The following is an 18,643-nucleotide window of genomic DNA, read 5'->3' on the forward strand; positions in this document are numbered from 1 at the left end:
ACACATACCATCCTTTTAGTGTCCTCTTTAGTTTTTCTTTCGAGTAGAGTTTCACGCGGAGTCCACCAGGCACGTTTCAGAGAGTTTTTTAGTAGTTTTTTGGGATACCCTCTTTGTATCAGACGATTTTTCAGGTGGTCAGCATGTTTGAAGTATTCATCCTTGCTCGAACAGTTGCGGCGAATCCTTAAGAATTGTCCATATGGTAGATTTTGTTTGAGACTGCGTGGATGATTGCTGTTGAAATGTAAAGCTTTATTCCTATCTGAAGGTTTTCGAAATAGGGTAGTGTCTAAGCCTTCTCCATTTGGGTCTACTTTAACGTCCAGGAAAATGATGGATTCCTTTGATGCTGTGACTGAAAACTGGATGTCACATGTTCTTGAGTTTAACCAGCCAACAAAGGGGTTCAAGTCCTCGTGTCCTCCTGTCCAAATGAGGAACACGTCGTCAATATACCTCATATAGTTAGAGATGTTATTACCGTATGGGTTATCATTATATATGAATTTGTCTTCGAACAGTCCCATGAACAGTATGGCTAGCTCCGGAGCAAAGGGGCAACCCATCGCTACCCCTTTTATCTGATAAAAAAATTCGGCATCAAACGTGAAGAAGTTTTTTTGCAATGCGAAGTGAGGAAGATCAAGGATAAAGTCCGTGGGCACTCTGACTGGTCTTTCTCTTTTATCCAGAAATAAGGTCAATGTTTCCAGTGCTTGTTCTTGAGGGATCTGAGTGTATAAAGACACCACGTCTAGCGTAACTAGAAGTTGTCTGTTTTGATCGAAACGGATGTTAGATATTCGATTTAAAAACGCAGTGGTGTCTTGGAGATGCGCTGGAATAGTCTGAATGAAGGGTTTGAGGAAAAAATCAATGTATTTTGCTATGGGTTCAAAAAGTGAGTCACACCCAGAAATTATTGGGCGGCCTGGAGGATTATTTTCATCCTTGTGCAATTTGGGGAGCACATAGAACACTGGTGTTCTCGGATTTTTATTTTGTAAGAACCCCAGTTCTTTTGGTCCCACGAATCCAAGGTCAAATCCTTTCTGAATTACATCAAAAAGTTGTTTTTTTATTTCTGATGTTGGATCTTTCCCGATGCGTCTGTAACAGTTCTGAACGTTAAGCTGGCGGTGTACTTCTTGTTTATATTTGTTGATATCCCAAACAACCACGGCACCGCCCTTGTCCGCCTGTTTCACTACAATGGTGGTGTCATTTTTTACAGTCGACAATGCTTCTTTCTCGGTTTTTGACAAATTATACTTCACAAATGTTTTTTTCTTTTCAATCGCGGATATTCCAGATAGAACAGTGCGTTCAAATGTTGTAACCTCTTTTGGGAATTTTGGGTCCTTTTGGGCAAAAGGTGGATTTTCTTTTTAGGCCTGTTGTTTCTTCTTGGGAGTCGTCAATGACGTCTTGAAAAAATGTTTTGAGACGAATCTTTCGACAGAATTCCAGTGTTTCGAGCTTCATTTTAACATAGTCCGTTGCCGGATAATCAGGGAAGATCGCGTCGGAAATTCTTGACGTTCTCAGACACAACTTCTTCATCAGGAAGTGAACCGGATAATTCCAACCGACCACCACAAAATAGAATAGGAAACCGATCAGATCAATACCAACAACAGCCACAAAATCAACAGCCTTTTTTAGGACGGGGCCAACAAAAACCCAGAGGCCGAACACGCTACACCCAACCATGGGAGATGAGAACACGGCAGAAATTCTACAAGAATTAGATAATTCACCAATTTACAATCTTTCAAACAGAACGCTCACTGTAGCAGAGACATCTGTGTTGACTAAAGGACTTAATTTTGTGCCATCCAGACCAACGGACTATGTTAAAATGAAGCTCGAAACACTGGAATTCTGTCGAAAGATTTGTCTCAAAACATGTTTTCAAGACGTCATTGACGACTCCCAAGAAGAAACAACAGGCCTAAAAAGAAAATCCACCTTTTGCCCAAAAGGACCCAAAATTCCCAAAGAGGTTACAACATTTGAACGCACTGTTCTATCTGGAATATCCGCGATTGAAAAGAAAAAAACATTTGTGAAGTATAATTTGTCAAAAACCGAGAAAGAAGCATTGTCGACTGTAAAAAATGACACCACCATTGTAGTGAAACAGGCGGACAAGGGCGGTGCCGTGGTTGTTTGGGATATCAACAAATATAAACAAGAAGTACACCGCCAGCTTAACCTCAGGGCTCGACAAATCATATAAAATGCTCTAGACCTGCAGGTCTAGTAAACTACAAAATCTCCTCGACCTAACTTAAATGAACTTGACCTCAAACTCTGAAAACTGAGCAAATGTGACAAGTTAGCAGGATTTAAAAGCATTTTTATTGCTCATTTACTTCGTGAGCAATAAAGATGCCTTTAAATCTTGCTTTCTTGTCACATTTCCTCTGCTTTCAGAGGCAGAGGTCAAGTGTCAAGTTTGTATTCCTACTCGCCAGAAAGGGCGAGTAGGACCTAAAAATAGCTCGTCCTTAATCAATCTCACTCGCAAATGCGAGCGGTCGAGTGAATTTCTCGAGCCCACGTTTCAGAACTGTTACAGACGCATCGGGAAAGATCCAACATCAGAAATAAAAAAACAACTTTTTGATGTAATTCAGAAAGGATTTGACCTTGGATTCGTGGGACCAAAAGAACTGGGGTTCTTACAAAATAAAAATCCGAGAACACCAGTGTTCTATGTGCTCCCCAAATTGCACAAGGATGAAAATAATCCTCCAGGCCGCCCAATAATTTCTGGGTGTGACTCACTTTTTGAACCCATAGCAAAATACATTGATTTTTTCCTCAAACCCTTCATTCAGACTATTCCAGCGCATCTCCAAGACACCACTGCGTTTTTAAATCGAATATCTAACATCCGTTTCGATCAAAACAGACAACTTCTAGTTACGCTAGACGTGGTGTCTTTATACACTCAGATCCCTCAAGAACAAGCACTGGAAACATTGACCTTATTTCTGGATAAAAGAGAAAGACCAGTCAGAGTGCCCACGGACTTTATCCTTGATCTTCCTCACTTCGCATTGCAAAAAAACTTCTTCACGTTTGATGCCGAATTTTTTTATCAGATAAAAGGGGTAGCGATGGGTTGCCCCTTTGCTCCGGAGCTAGCCATACTGTTCATGGGACTGTTCGAAGACAAATTCATATATAATGATAACCCATACGGTAATAACATCTCTAACTATATGAGGTATATTGACGACGTGTTCCTCATTTGGACAGGAGGACACGAGGACTTGAACCACTTTGTTGGCTGGTTAAACTCAAGAACATGTGACATCCAGTTTTCAGTCACAGCATCAAAGGAATCCATCATTTTCCTGGACGTTAAAGTAGACCCAAATGGAGAAGGCTTAGACACTACCCTATTTCGAAAACCTTCAGATAGGAATAAAGCTTTACATTTCAACAGCAATCATCCACGCAGTCTCAAACAAAATCTACCATATGGACAATTCTTAAGGATTCGCCGCAACTGTTCGAGCAAGGATGAATACTTCAAACATGCTGACCACCTGAAAAATCGTCTGATACAAAGAGGGTATCCCAAAAAACTACTAAAAAACTCTCTGAAACGTGCCTGGTGGACTCCGCGTGAAACTCTACTCGAAAGAAAAACTAAAGAGGACACTAAAAGGATGGTATGTGTGACAACCTTTTGCCCAGCCGCCAATCAGCACAAGAAACTGATATTGTCCAATTGGCATCTACTCAAAAATCTACATGAGGATTTTTCTGTTCCTCCACTCTTCGCATACAAGAAAGAGAAAAGTGTGGCTAATTATATTGTTAGAGCGGCCTTACCCATTGCAAGGGCACCAACACTACAAAGCATGCTGGGGCTTCCTCCCCCCAAAGGACATCACAAATGTGGAACGTGCACTTGTTGCAACGAAACCATAGAAGACTCTGTGTTCACCTTTGAGAACATCTACTGGAAGCACGACGCTTTTACAAATTGTAAAACCAAAAACGTCGTTTATGCGATCATCTGCCCTTGCCCCCTGGTATATATAGGGAAGACAACGCAGGAAGTGCGACATCGCATCACACAGCATAAATCGAGAATACACAGAGGAGTGGAAAATGCCCCATTAGTAAATCATTGGGTGAAATGTAAACATGTGAAAAGTGATTTAAAATGGACAGTATTATCAAAAATCGAAAAAGATCCAAGAGGCGGCGATTTAGATGCAAAACTGTCACAACGTGAAGCGATGTTAATAATGAAATTTAACACGGCAATCAGCGGTCTGAACGAGATTTCGGAAATTTATAAACCGACTGCCTGATTCGTGTCCACATCGTATAGTCCTCCAATGGACTATAATCCAGTCCGCCGTTTGCACTCACCGCTGTTCAAGGGCGCTAACATACAACTACAAGTCCCATGAACGCTGTGAGTTTATCAGCGAACCAGGAAGTGTAGCGTTTAGCAGTGCAACCAGCTCAGACGAAACGCTAGAGAGAGAAGGACGGACGCCTTCTTACTTCCCCCACTGGTATGTCAATACAACGGGTAGATTGTGACCTGTCTAGCGTTTGAAGACGCGCAGCAGACTTCAAAATATCCAACGCTCCTTTGCTTTGTTCCACAGCCAAGGAATGACTGCCCCCGACTAAAGAGGACACGCCGGTAAACAAGAAGCCGCCATAGCGGGTAAGGACGACTCCCCCGAGTGAGCACATGAATGAATGCTGACCCGTGAGATTGTTTAATACAGCGAGTGTCTATATGTTTTTCCCTTATAGTCCCTGTGAACATCTTTTCTGTGGGATACCTCACCCCTTAATTGGGTCGTCTACTCTTCACACGACTGACTGCGATACTTTGCACTTGTCTTAAGGTAGGGAGTTGCCTTGGCAGAGATGGAGTTGGTCTCTCATTCTCTTCTTCCAAATGTGTTTTAGTAAGCGCTTGTTGTTATTTTTTCAGAACCCACCCGGTCCTGAGGAGAACCCCAACCAATAACAGGGGTTCGAAACGCGTCGACCAGCCTTGCCCCGTATTTGGTTTTTCATTGATGCCATAAGACAGCACGTTTTTGATTTGTGATAAAAGACCCTTTTTGCTGAACTTTGTATTACACAGACTTTAAAAATTGATTATCACAAACAGGATTATTTCCAGCTATCCGTTACCAATACGTGGGCATTTTTTGTTATTATTGTTTTTTTGCTCTTTGTCTGACTGTTGTTTGTATGATTGAAGTGGCCAAGTGTGTATGAAATGTATAAAATGTTTCTTGTAATTGTTGTACATGTTTGTATATAGTGTATATAAATTCTTTGTATCCCCATGCACTGATAATATTGTGCTAAAAAATATGAAAATTTCAAAAAGAGAATAAATCTTGCAGAATGTTTGACCGTGAACAGGTTGTTTTTTGTTTAACTCATTAACAATCTTGGTGAATTTTTTGTCGAGTAAGACTGGGTGTGAGCGGCATCGGACCAGGCCGTCAGCTGTTAGCGGATGCCGTTCTGAGACCCGTCCTGTCATTATTGCTGAGGAGGCGCGCCTGCTTTCCGGCGAGTCCTGTCATTGCTGCGGAGGAGGGAGCGGGGCGGGCCTAGAGGAGGCGCGCCCGTCTGGAAGGAGAAGTTGCTGAGGGGGCGCGCTTGCTCTCCGGCGAGTCCCCCCATTGCTGCAGAAAAGGGAGCGGGGCGGGCCTGGAAGAGGTGCGCCCGCCCTGAGGAAGAGGTGTTATCAAGGAGGCGCGTTCACTCCCGTCACTGCGAGGATGAAGCCAGGGGGTAATGCGAAGAGAAGGAAGAATCCTAGGGGAGACGCGCATTGCTCTGGAGAAAGGGGAGGTGGGAATCTCTTACCGGGGGCCTGCCCTGGGGTATTGGGAGAAAAGATCGAGAACAAGAGAGGAATCCCTAACTTCTCCCTACCTCCATACTAAGAACAGCGTCCACAACTTCCTCTACAGAAGTAAGCAGGGAATAAAGAAAAGGGGGGGAAGGAAGGGAAAAGCATGACTCAAAAGATAACTGCTGATCTACAGTAAGAACGTGCTTTTCTCATGTGAAGCAGGGCATAGTCTGGTACACTATAGGTGGCAGTTCACTGTTTAAGACTCCAGTGTTTTTGCCATGTAAAGACTTAAAGAATTTTGCACTGTTAAAGCTAATGGAAGTTAACTGTATAAAACGAAGATCTTGTGTTAATAACCTTATGCCTGAATAGCTTGATGAAAATTCCTACCTTGTCCAAATTTTAAATATTGCTCAGTTTGATGAACAATTCAGCTACCTGTGGGAAATAGGTTGCGAGGTGTCCTGTTAAATTGCCTCTAGGCCTGATTAATAGCCCCTGGAGCTGAAATAAGGTTTTGCATGAAATGAAGTATTCTATAACCTACTAATAGTGAGACAAATGAGAAGCGTTCACTAGCATGTTTTGAATTGTTGTGATAACCTGTAATCCAGTAACAAGGAATTCTAATGTGATAAAACAATATTGCTGATGAAACTGAAAACTAATTTTAAAAGGAAAGATAAAGCTTTCCTACTTTTTCTAAAGATGGTGTGGTGTCATTTTTAAGTGGAGGTACGCTGTGTTACTGTACTGAGGGGGGCGCAAGTGCGACAATTTCCTTGGAGATAGGCCTTACCACTTTGAGCCAGGCTACCCTAAGTGGATTGGTAAGCCCCGGGTACAACACTGGCCACTGTGTTTGGAACACCCTCATAAGCCTAATCATGCTAACCTTTTACATGGTATTTATGTATTCATGATTTCTGTCCAAAAGTTCTTTAAGTCTCTCATCAAAGTTAAGAAAATGGGCGAATTCTTCGAGGTACCGCAACCTCTAGTATCCCCAAGTTTAACATAAAAATATACCTCAAAATAAAACGAGTAATATATATTTTGATACCGAGGGATAGCTAGCAATTCAAAAACCACTTCATTGCCAATGAAAGAAAATCAGTGGGCTGCATGGGGGCCAACTAACATGCAAGCAAATTCTTAGAAAACCATAGCAAATTTGGCATAAATTAATTGCTTTGACATCACAAAATTGTTATTATCTAAAGACAGGCCAAAAAAAAGAAAAAGATTACCTGAATTGGGTGAATACATTTGCATCTTCAAAGTAAATGTCGTACTTCTTCTCAGATTGCATATTTTGGGTGTCTATCGTTGAAAAAGCAACTCTCTTCTTGACAAAGACCACCTTTAAAACAACCGGAAAAGGCTTTAATTTACAATAATTTCTCTTTCCAAGTTCAGTAAATCTTAGAAAAAGGTCTCTACATTGCCTACACACTAAATTCCATGTCACATTAAAATGCACAACGACAAGCTAACATAGCCTGGTGAATTTACCTTTGAATGGTATGTTTAAAAGTGAGCTTGCCCATAGCTTCTTCTTCATGGTTACACCTGTACTTGGTGGTTCGCTCATACCTAGATTAAAGCATACTACTGATATGAGCTCGACTGAAAATAAAACATGTCACAAGTCTAGAGTCTGCCTCACTTCAATTTCAGATTTTCTATGTGCACGTGAGATGGTCATAGCATGTTATGCACAGTAAATGTGAGCTGGTATAATCGGAGGAGCGTCAAATACAGGAACCTCAATCCAACAATACTCCAGGACTAACCTGGTAGTGACCAGGAAAAAAATTACATTACCTAATTATATATTTATGCACACACACAACTCATTGACACGTTATTTAGAGCAAGTGCACTAATAAATTCACATGTATTATACAGTGCACAGATCAAATTGTAGTGTCTTACCACAGTACAGAACAACTGACATTGGGAAAGCACTTCTGACTGCCACACAGAATGCATGCAACAAATACGTTATACAGGGAAACAAATCTGCTAAAATTCACCAAGTCAAACATCTTCCTGGACCTCCGTCTTGTGGGCGGACACAGTACATGTTTGCTCTCCCCAATAGTAGTCCAACAAGAATTACAAACCCAACAGCAGGTTTAGCAAACTCTTGCTGACCTCAGTAAGGCCATAGTCAACAGTTCAGGGTATGCATTCATAGAAGTTGGATGTAATATGTGATCAAAAAGCAGAAATTGGCTGAAAAAACAAGGTTAAAGTGACCATCCATTTACTGTGAAAGACACATTTTATTTACTAATTCATTCTAAAACCACTATAGAGAGCAAATTGATGTGTAGACATCAGTTGCAACAAAATATTATTAATCTCAGATTACAGCAACCATCTATCATCTGAAGAAATATTAACAATTATTAGGTAGATAACTAAGCTATTCTCAAACATAATGTATTAGTATTCACACAAAACAGTTTTATAAGAATGTTTCCGACAGATGTGATGAGGCTTTCTGGGGGGGTGGCTTTCATGGGAAGTGTCTTACACTTCCAATATTGCTTGTCAATCTCCTTTTAACCCTACAACCAGAAGCCCACCCCGAATTTGACAATTGGAAAGAAACTGCACCCCTCCCCATAACACAGTGCAATATTGGGTTAATTAAAATATTAATTTTTAACAAAAACTCACTTCATAATATGGCAAAAAACGTTGTTTAAGTCAAGATACAGAAAATAAAGCTGTTGTTACTTCAGTCTAAGTAATTGCCAATGACTGCCTTGCTGGATGCACCCAGATTCTAGATCCGTCTTTAAATTGATGTTAGATCCAATTATAGAGAAACAGGTCTCAAATGGGACCAAATTAGGCAAGATCAGAGTAACTAAGCATTTCAAATGTTGATCATTTATCAGCCTTTCAAATTAGTTCATGATTTTTATACCAGGTCACTGCAGTGATACAACTACGACAAATCAAACCATGTGTTGAATTAGCTAATTCCCGATTTAATTCAATTATGCTATTCTAACAGCCTGCCTACGAATTGTCGGATCCCGGGGCTCATCCATGTATCCAGTCAATAACATTACGTTAGGTCTAGTAATGAGCTTTCACATTTTCACCTACGAGACACAGTGACAATATTAAGGTTCAATTCCACCTATACGATGGCCCAAATATTCACCTGTATATTGCTAACAGAGGCAATGCTAGATGAGGGCAATCTGTGCATTGGATACCAGTTGTAGTTCTTCAGTATCACAAATCAGTAGAGCTTTACATGATTTTAGTGAAGGAGAAAAACTGAGAATCAACTACGAAAAGGTATTCTTAGAAGATGCCCATTTTCACATTTTCACAAATCAGAATTTTTAGCTTATGTGCATGGGGGAAGGAAGATGTACACTGCTGCAGCGACAGGTGGAAAAGATGCACATGAATCATCTTTAAAGACAAAGGAAAAAGTTACAAATAAAGAAGGAAGAGGAAGTTTGAGGAAAGCAGATAGATATCTTTAAGCAACATCTAACATCCTTTTCTCCTGCAAGAAAAACTAAAAAAGATCTCAGCACAAAGAAAACAACCGATTGAGGCCTATTAATATGATACATTGTTTGAAAAACAAACTTTATCAATTGTTTCCTATCTAAATGTCAGTTAACTGCATTATAGCACTCATTAGTGAAAATTTGCTCCAATGCCAGTTTGCTGAACCTTGTCAAATTCTAACAGTTATTAGTAATACTTTTCACATGAGACAAATCACTGAATGTGCCAACATGTTGTGTGATCCTTCTAATATTAGATGTATTTTAAGGGCAAATAATTGTTATGGGAATTAACCTTGAAGTTGTTTAACCTGATCAACCCGAGACATAGTGAAGAGAATTTTCTGAAATCTGTTGCGAGAACTCAAAAGTAAATAATAGGGACGCAATTCGAAAAACAACACCTGAAAGGGAATTTCACATATATCTAGCCAGCTTACGATTCTATTTATGCTTTCAGGTATAATTTTGGCTCTAGCGTACAGCACAAATTTTGAGCTGTATTTTAAATTTCAAGAGTGGAGTAGCTGCTTCGCTGTAACGTGTAAATTAAGAGCAGTACTCAATATCAGGTATGGTAGTCCAAGGACAACGTCTGGGTCCAGGTCGTCTGCTGGTTACTTCAAGCACAAACTTTCACCTACAAACGTTTTTATGTAGCTAGAAAATCTGTAATCTTCCAATGTCTGTTCTGCTTTTAATGGAAATCTTTTGTCTTTCATTAGTTGAGAGATTTCTTCCACAAGGCTTACCAATAAATAAGTGGCCAGAAATCAGGCAGGGAATTATTTTAGAAACAATTTGCTCAGATTTGTAACTGGGAAAAAAATACTTGCATTAGCAGAACACAAGTAACTGAATAAAGGCTACATCCATGTTCTTTTAAGTTGGAGAATGGAACAGTACTAAATTTGGGCTGATCAAATAATTATTTTACCCTCAAATTTTAATGTCATTTCCTCTGAAAACAAGTACCCCTCAATGATGTTGTGAACTAAGCATGTTCAGTAAGTTTTACTGTCTCACTGGTGCGGTTTCATAACCTACCACAGCAGCCAGTGAACCAGTAACTGAATAAAACTGCAGTGACAGCAGCACATTCCTTATCATGACACACTGCTGGCAAGGCAGACTGCAACAGAATACCCTACATTTGCTGCTCACAATGTCGCCCTTCACAGGAAAGCAAGTATCCACTGCTACCAGACCTATCACGCTTTCTATTGGTAACTTCCTATACGACACCTGCAGCCATCCTCTATCTATTTTTGCCCAAGATGTTTGAAAGCTAGAAAATGTATCCTTAAAATAGTTACCTCTAACAAGCTTAAATATTTGGCATACTGAACACTCACCCTGTACTCCTATGGATTTCTAAATCATTTTAGTAGAAAAATCCGCAAACATTAAAGACTCGTGTGTAGCCCCTTCGGTTACAGTAATTTCAGCATAAAACTAACAAAGAATTCGAAAAATAGCAGATAAAAAATTATTTAGAACCTCAGTTTACTAAATATACCAGATGCAATCTAGCCTAAATGAGCAGTGTGCGGCCAGGGCACGGGAAACTGAATTTTAGTATACTTTTGGGAGTCCTGCCACTTTACATGTGATGTCGCCCAAGGATATTAAACTGGAAAGTAGACAAAGTGGAAGGCACCACTGGGCACCCGAGCTTAGTAAAAGAAAATCTTGCCATACAAAAGGAAAACCCAGCATGGGTAACAGAAGCCACAAAGGAGGACATCTCATACAGGGAAGAGGAAATCTGCACCAATGCGGATAACCCAAAAGAGAAAAAAGAAGGCTCCTACTTAGGAGGACTACACAGCACAAGGAGCAGCAGCCAATTCAGAGAAGAACACCAGGCAGGGAATGAGAAGACATACTAATACAAGAGTAAAACAGTCCGGAGCGGCAAGAGAAAGGACAACTCAGGACAGAAAGAGGAAGCATGTAACAATCACACACTGACAGTCCATCCCATATGAAAATCTTCAAAAATACATGAAGAGAAAGACCTGTATTAAAACAGGATACTAAAGAAAATAGGTACTGCACACTCCAGCAACAAAACCTACGACACCGACAGACAGAGCTAACATTGTGGAGAAAAAACAGGATCTATGTGTCGAAAATTGTAATGGGACTATAGTTGGTGGCCTACACATGAAGCAAGAAATTATTTAGATTGGTGGAATCTGATACTTCACTAAGAGGAGATTGAGAACTGTCAAACTGGAAATAAGGGAGCATTATGGCTCTGGGAAGAGCATTACTGACTCACTGGGGATTTGGGAAGGAAGAAATCGAAAGTTTCAATACAGAGAGATTACCCATCCAGATTGGCTGAATAGGTCATCATTGCAGGCATAAACAAGTCTAATATGGTGAGCAAGAAACAAGCGTGACGCAATGGTGAAATGAGAAAATAAGTCATAATAAGCAAGTCGTGACTGGATAAATCAAGAAATAGACACTGGGGAATTCGACTGGTCACTGCATAACAAATTTCAACCTAAACCAGTATGGTAAGAGCTTCATGCTTCTACCAACTTATAATTATAGGAAAAATGATGCCGTCCTTATTAAGGAAGACACTACAACTATAACAAATGTACTTGACGCATGCGAAACTGGTCCCTAAAGCAGTTACATTTGGTCCAAAATGCATCTGCCTCAGGTACTGCCCAGGTTGGGCCACAACAATCGGACCATATTGTCTATCAACTAAAATTCTTATATTGGCTCCCTTTAAAGCATTAAGAGTCAGTAAAATTCATTTAATCTAGCAAGACTGTCCATGAAACTACCCTCTTTCTTGTACTAGAAAAGCTACAAGCCTATAAACCAACTTGTGACTTGCATTCGGCGCTAAAATACCTTTACTGAATCACTCTATTCAATCATCAAAGGATGGATAACAGCTTGTACTTTTGACTCTATATTACAAAATGGCAATCCTTCGGAGCTTAGAACTAAACAAATGTGATTTCTCCAAACAGTTTATTCTGAATGTGACTCTACAAGAGACGTAAAACCTTAGGATAAAAGAGGGCACTTCACGAATGCCATTAGACTTGTATTCAAAGCTATGCTATCATGCTGAGCAGGAGAGTAAAAGCAGATTGCCATACTGTTTCGGGGTCACATATTGAGAAAAAACAATCCCATTACTCTGTGGATTGAAACATAACAGGACTATTTTTTTTAAATTTTATTAACTGTAATTGAGTTCCCCGTATCAGGAAGGATATGGTATGTTACATCAGTCTGGAAGAACAAAAGGAGTAAAGGCTGCCTTTTCAATACTTGTGGCAAATATGGTGCAGGAACTATGAATATATTGAAATTGAAAATATATTAGGAAAGGTTGATCAGCAATGCTTGAAAAGAGTGTAAACCAGAGTGGGTTTAAGGCAAGCTTATCAAGATGCACAGCCTCACACTGAGGGAAAGATGTTTCCTTGTGCAGGTGTGGGCAGATATTGAAGAGAGACGACCAAATATGGTGCCTTATTATCACCATTAGAGCTAAAAATTACACGTCGATACGATCCAGCTCTGAATGTATTTTAGATGTAAAGGATTGAGTCCGAGTTGTGAAGAATCTTCAAGCAGCATTCTTATGGATGCAGGACAACATGATCCTTTTTAAATAGAATCAAGACTAAAGTCTTGCTCCTAGACTGTCTTCGGTCTGTACTCTTTCTTTTCATTAGCCTCACAGCAGGCTACTACTCATGTGCAGAACCTCGCTGCCACTTTCCATAGCATTTTATCATTCAAACAACATACGGTCGCAGTTGTTAAAGTAACTCACCACCATCTGTATTTGCTGCTTTGGACTTGCATACTACCGGAGCTAGGATAACTGTGTTACAAGCAGTCTTTTTTATTTGGCAATACAAGAAGACTTTTAACCTGAGTACTCAATAAGTTACAAAACGAGCAGCGACCACAGCAGAATCGGCTTAAAAGAAATTTATATTTGGCGTCTGAAGCAAAGTCTTTCGAAGTTCCTTAGAGTGACAATCTGGAATTCCACACCTTTGTGAAAAGCAGCTGAAAGATTATTTGTTTCATATAGACTTATTGGTAGAAGTTAACTAACTTCTGTTGTTATTTACTTTGGTGGTATTCCATTTCTATCTTCAGGGGTGTGGAATTCCTTTAGCCGGAAGCCAGGACATATTGTTTGGGATCAAGGACAGTAAGTTTTCATATTTATTTTCTCCTTGGGACAAGTAGGCCCAACCCCCTGCAGCACAAACCCTTTGGCTGCCAGTTTACAGTACCACATTATGGATCAGGGAAGGGCATTGTCTGCAGTTAAGGCAATATTTGTGTCCATAGGCTAATGCTGTTTGAACTTGTATTCATGGTTCATTAATGCAAAGTCTTTATTATTAGGGAGAGCGCTCTAGGGAAAAGTAGTAAGCTCTACTGCACTACTGATAATAGTTCCCATATAGAGAGGTGCACACACGTTTGCAAAGTCTAACAATATGAGGTTATGTATGATGCGCCAAGAATGCTCTCTGATTTGATGCAAATATTTGCAGAATCTGGAAAGCAAGATTGGGGATTCTTTGCTCTAAAAAATAAAACGTTAATAAAAAAATGCAACTAGGAAAAAAACACTTTTTTCTAACTAATGTGAAATTTTAGGTACCATTTCTTTGAAGCATCATTTTGTTAAATGTGTTGATGCATGGCAGTATTTCCAAAAATATATATAATGGGAAACCAGTGACCAGTTTTAACAAGATTATGGGAAACATGAAAATAAACAAGCATTGGCAAAGCCAGTATGTTCGAAATTGGAGGTCAGCCTTTTGGTTTTGTCCATGAATGCCTTATTTTGACAAGAAACTTTATTGCTGTGGAAACTGCCAGGCCTTCACTATTACAACAGACCATGGAAAAAGCTAAAATATTTTTGGGTCTAAAAAGCACACATTGCTACAGTAGTTCTTGGCACTGAACAAAAACTACTTTGTGTGCCTAAATGCCCCTTGTGATAAAGCACAATGCGGTCACTCATAGTGTAGCCAGCTGAAAGAGCGAGACAGAATTCTAATAAAAACAAAAAGGTGTTGGTTAACACCAGACCTAATTAGGGACCCATTTCTTAAACAAAATTTACAAAAGGTCACCCATGGTATATGTCCTTTCATTAGTGCAGATTTAAGTCTTTCAAGAATTAACAAGAATTTACAGAAGTAGACAAGAACATGGTACTCCTAGAAAATATGTGTGAAGTGCATTTTAGCATGAGAAAATATGTATATGTTCATTTGTTAATGCAAAAATCAGTTGAGAGTTTACAAGTTCACTTTCCCTTGAACAATTTTTTTACCAACCCTGGAAGGAATTTGACTTCTGCCTTGTCAGAAATACATTCCCAAGATTTCTCAGTATGGGAAAAGATTAGAGAAAAGCTGGTGAATATCCCTAAAACATGCAAGTAGGTAGGTTTGCACAGACTCAAAAGGGCATTCCCAATCCTCCAAATATTGCTTACTGGTACCTCTAGCCCAAGTATGTTTATGTGCGGAAAGGCGCAAAATATGTAAATTGCTTGTATTCAAACATTACTATAGTATGAGCTCTGGCATTATCAGAGAGGATATTACCAGAGCTCTTATACAATGAGATTGCGGCCATAATTTGTCGCCGCACTTTATGGCACCAAAAGGCCAAGTGGATTTTGTTACAGGACAACAGATCAAACTGTCTGATGGACAAGTAGCTATTTTATTAAATTCCACACCCCTGTATCTCGTATGCATTTGTATATGGTCTTCTTGGTTGGTTGGTTTGTTTGTTCATGTTTCAGTTACGTAGCACCACAAAGTTCTACTCAGAACAGCAACTGTGGAGTACATGAATAAAAATAAACATGGATAAGAAAATGACTGGTCTCAATGAAGGAGAAAGAAAGAAGCTGACAGAGTAAAGCTGACCCATTACACACATGTGGACTATGGGGTAGTACTCAATTGATCAAGACATTGAAAAATCTAACCACCCACTTTCTAAGGTGCGTCTTATGAGGGGCAGCTATTTTTAGGGCCTACTGGCTCGTTCTGGCTGTCAAAGAACAGGTGTTCTGTTCCTTCAGAAAATAAATGAGCATAAAGATGCCTTTAAATATTGTTTTTATCTTGTGACATTTGCTGTGTGTCAAAGACAATGGTCAAGTATACGTCTGTGCCTTTATTACAAGTTGCTGCCAATTTTATACTGGAGATTGGTGTTTACTTTTCCTTCTCCGACTGCAAAGTTAGAGGATTTTGTAAAGTGATCTTTCTGGGGTAGAGGGAGTGTGCAATGAAACCTATAGGAAGAAGCTGCCAGTATTGCCTCCAACAAAAGTTTTTCTGTATGACTGCAAGGCTATAGGATGTCAGTTTCCCCCCTCCCCCAACATTTAATTAGCTTGCAAATAAACTGTACAAATATATCTGAAATTATTTTTGAAATTATGAAGTGTGATTCAATAAAGATTTTAAAAAGAAGATCAAATAAAGCAGAAAACTTTACTTGGTGATGCACACGATAAATATTTGCTGAAACTAGATTTCCGCACAATATCATTTGTACACAATATTGTTTCATCAGTAAAACTGAATGTAAATACAAAACTTTATGACTGTTTCAATAGAAAATATGTAGTACGTAAAGGACAACGCACTACCACATCATGCTTAAGTAATATATTAAAAGTGAGAGTTATTAAACAGGCACTTAGAAACATTCCTGCCCCTGCCTTGATGACAATGCTTTTAGTGAACTAAGAGGTAAGTCAAGATGCATTAGTACCCTGTACGTGGGTATTTTTTATTACACATGGAGCAAAAGGTTCGTCTAATAATTCAAACAAAATAGCTTTTAGTACAGCAGAAATGTTGAACTCTAATATTTGAAGGTGCTCATGTGTGATAATGAAGAAATAGGCTGCTCTGTAAAAATTAAATATTTGCATAAGATCACACAATTTGAGACCAGTTTATAAGTTAAGAGCATTACAGTTAGGCCGAGTAGATTATTCAAGTCACTAGATCGTTTTTTGAGGCAATGTTCATACAATGGGGCCTGATAATGTTAGTTATGTTTAGGATCACATAGAGATTAATACAAAGACTGTTGACCTGCACGACTGAGCTAGCATACTGGGTGAAACTACGTTTCACAGTGGGAGCTGCAGGCTAAGAGGATGTTAATGTGCTAGACAATTGGCATATTGAGGGGGGTTAGCTTTCACTATGAGGGATAATAAACTGAAGGAAGAGTTAACGGACACAATGACAGAAGCTTATTCTGCCCAACTGGAGTTGACAATTTGAAAGAGGACTCATGGTCCACGCTGGGGTGCCGCTGCCAAAAGCAGGATGGATGATCACACTTGGGGTTGATGGATATATTTTGAGAACGCCATTTAAAATATGGCATACTGAGAGAAAAATATATTTACAGGGCATGTCTTACTGATGAAGAAATGATCGATCATGTGTGGAACTGGGAGAAGTCCTAGCTCTTGGATCGGGGTATGGAATATTGCGGTAGGTTTATTTGTAATACTCGGGCTGTCTTACTGGTGATCGATAAGATGTAATCGAACTGACAGCTGACTTTGGGCAGAAGACCACATTGTGAAAGAGTCGACTAATGCAAAACAAAAAGAAGTTTGGCTCTTAAGACTGTGGAAGATACGGTGGAGTAACTTGCTGATTATAGATAATCGTTAAAGTTGGCAGGGTTGAAAGTATGATCTTTTATTGGCAGGGTTGAAAGTATGATCTTTTGTTGGAAATGGCACAATGAGCGAAAGCTGCTCTGTCAGGCTGCAAAACAGTCCATCTGAAGGAAGGCTGATCTGTCACACCGGAGTGGACAGAGTGAAGGGTGTGTGATTTCGAGAATGACATATGGCACGCTTGGAGAACGTAGGGTGTGCCACTTTGGCGACAGTTAAAGGTCGAGCTGTGAATATACTGCGTCACACTGCGGAATCAAACATAAACCTCTATACAAATACAATACTAGACACTGAAAGCGGTCTGTTTTGATACAATAGAGTCTAGGGTACTGAAGTAAGTTTGGTCTTTCAATATGGTAGGTATTCCACCCTCGCCCAGCTCCCCCAGCCTGCCGTTTTGACAGCTGCCTCCCCCCAGCCATGCCGCTCCCTTACCTTGTCCAGCTCCTCCCGGCACACTGCGCAGTACCTCTGCTCGCACAGCACCCGCATCTTGGTGGAGCATCGGAAGCAGACGGCGTGATCGCAGCGGCCCAGCGCCAGCACCTCCAGCTCCTGGCAGCACAGCACGCAGCACCGCTCGGGAGCCAGATCCGGAGGGGTGGACGGGGACAGAGGCCCTACAGCCGGGGACAGAGAGGTGGGAGGCCGGGGAAACTTCCGGGATCCGGGGTATTCCGGGCCCATGCGAGCTCCGCGGGGATACTCGGGGCCCATGCGGGCTCTGCGGGGCGGCCCTGGGCCCGCTGACATCTTGGCCCTGGACGCTGTGTTGTCTTTTCTGCCGGGGGGCGTCCGGAGCGGCCCAGGGGCCGGGCTGCGCTCAGCGGACACGGGGAGCCGAGCCCAGCTTCACCGGCTCAGCTTGACGTCACCGGTCCTAGCAACAGCACGCCCGGAAGTGAACCACAGCGGGTCATAGAATTCCGGACACGTGTTCCAGAATAACTTCCGGGCTGGGATTTTCATCCACCCTCATAGAGTTAGACATAAAGATGGAGCAGGGGAAACTGCGGGGCATGAAGTTTAAAGTCTTTGTTTGAAATCCTTTTAATGGAGGGTGTAAAGCTATCAGAGTGCACTAGGGAATATTTAAAGGCAGCAGGTATTCAAGTGGACTGGGTTTATCGAGTCTCAGACCCAGTAGTATTTAATAACAAGCATTTACAATGCAATAGGTCTCGCATTTACGCGAGCTTGAGCTATTGGCATTGTAAATGACAATGCCTTTTATTTAAGTTTTATTTTTTAACCCCTCCCCTGCTGATGACGGAAGCGCTCCGTCATCAGCCGCGGTCGCGCTGTGCTGATGACGGAGCGGTTCCGTCACGGCCCTCTCGGCACGCCGGCGCGGATTCCGCGCCTGCGCTGAGCGTTCTATTGAGCGGGCGGGGCCGTGACCGAACCGCACCGTCATGAGCACAGCGCAACCGACGCTGGTGACGGAGCGGT

The 18,643-nt window shown here is 40.9% G+C and overlaps 1 protein-coding gene across 1 annotated transcript in view; it reads right to left on the reverse strand.

Moving 5' to 3' along the window:
- The window catches only part of ZNF598 (zinc finger protein 598, E3 ubiquitin ligase), a 174,142-nt gene extending 156,048 nt beyond the window's left edge, over positions 1-18,094 (reverse strand). Inside the window, exons 1-2 of the mRNA XM_086940509.1 lie at positions 17,627-18,094; positions 7,126-7,238 (exon numbers count right to left, since the gene is read on the reverse strand). Coding sequence (XP_086796635.1) covers positions 7,126-7,238; positions 17,627-17,944 — 431 coding nt within the window. The 5' untranslated portion in view covers positions 17,945-18,094. The remainder of the gene's footprint in view (positions 1-7,125; positions 7,239-17,626) is intronic.
- Between the last annotated feature and the right edge of the window lie 549 nt (positions 18,095-18,643).

This window comes from Lissotriton vulgaris, chromosome 10 (genome assembly GCF_964263255.1).
Source record: "Lissotriton vulgaris chromosome 10, aLisVul1.2, whole genome shotgun sequence".
In the NCBI taxonomy this organism is placed as follows: Eukaryota; Metazoa; Chordata; class Amphibia; order Caudata; family Salamandridae; genus Lissotriton; species Lissotriton vulgaris.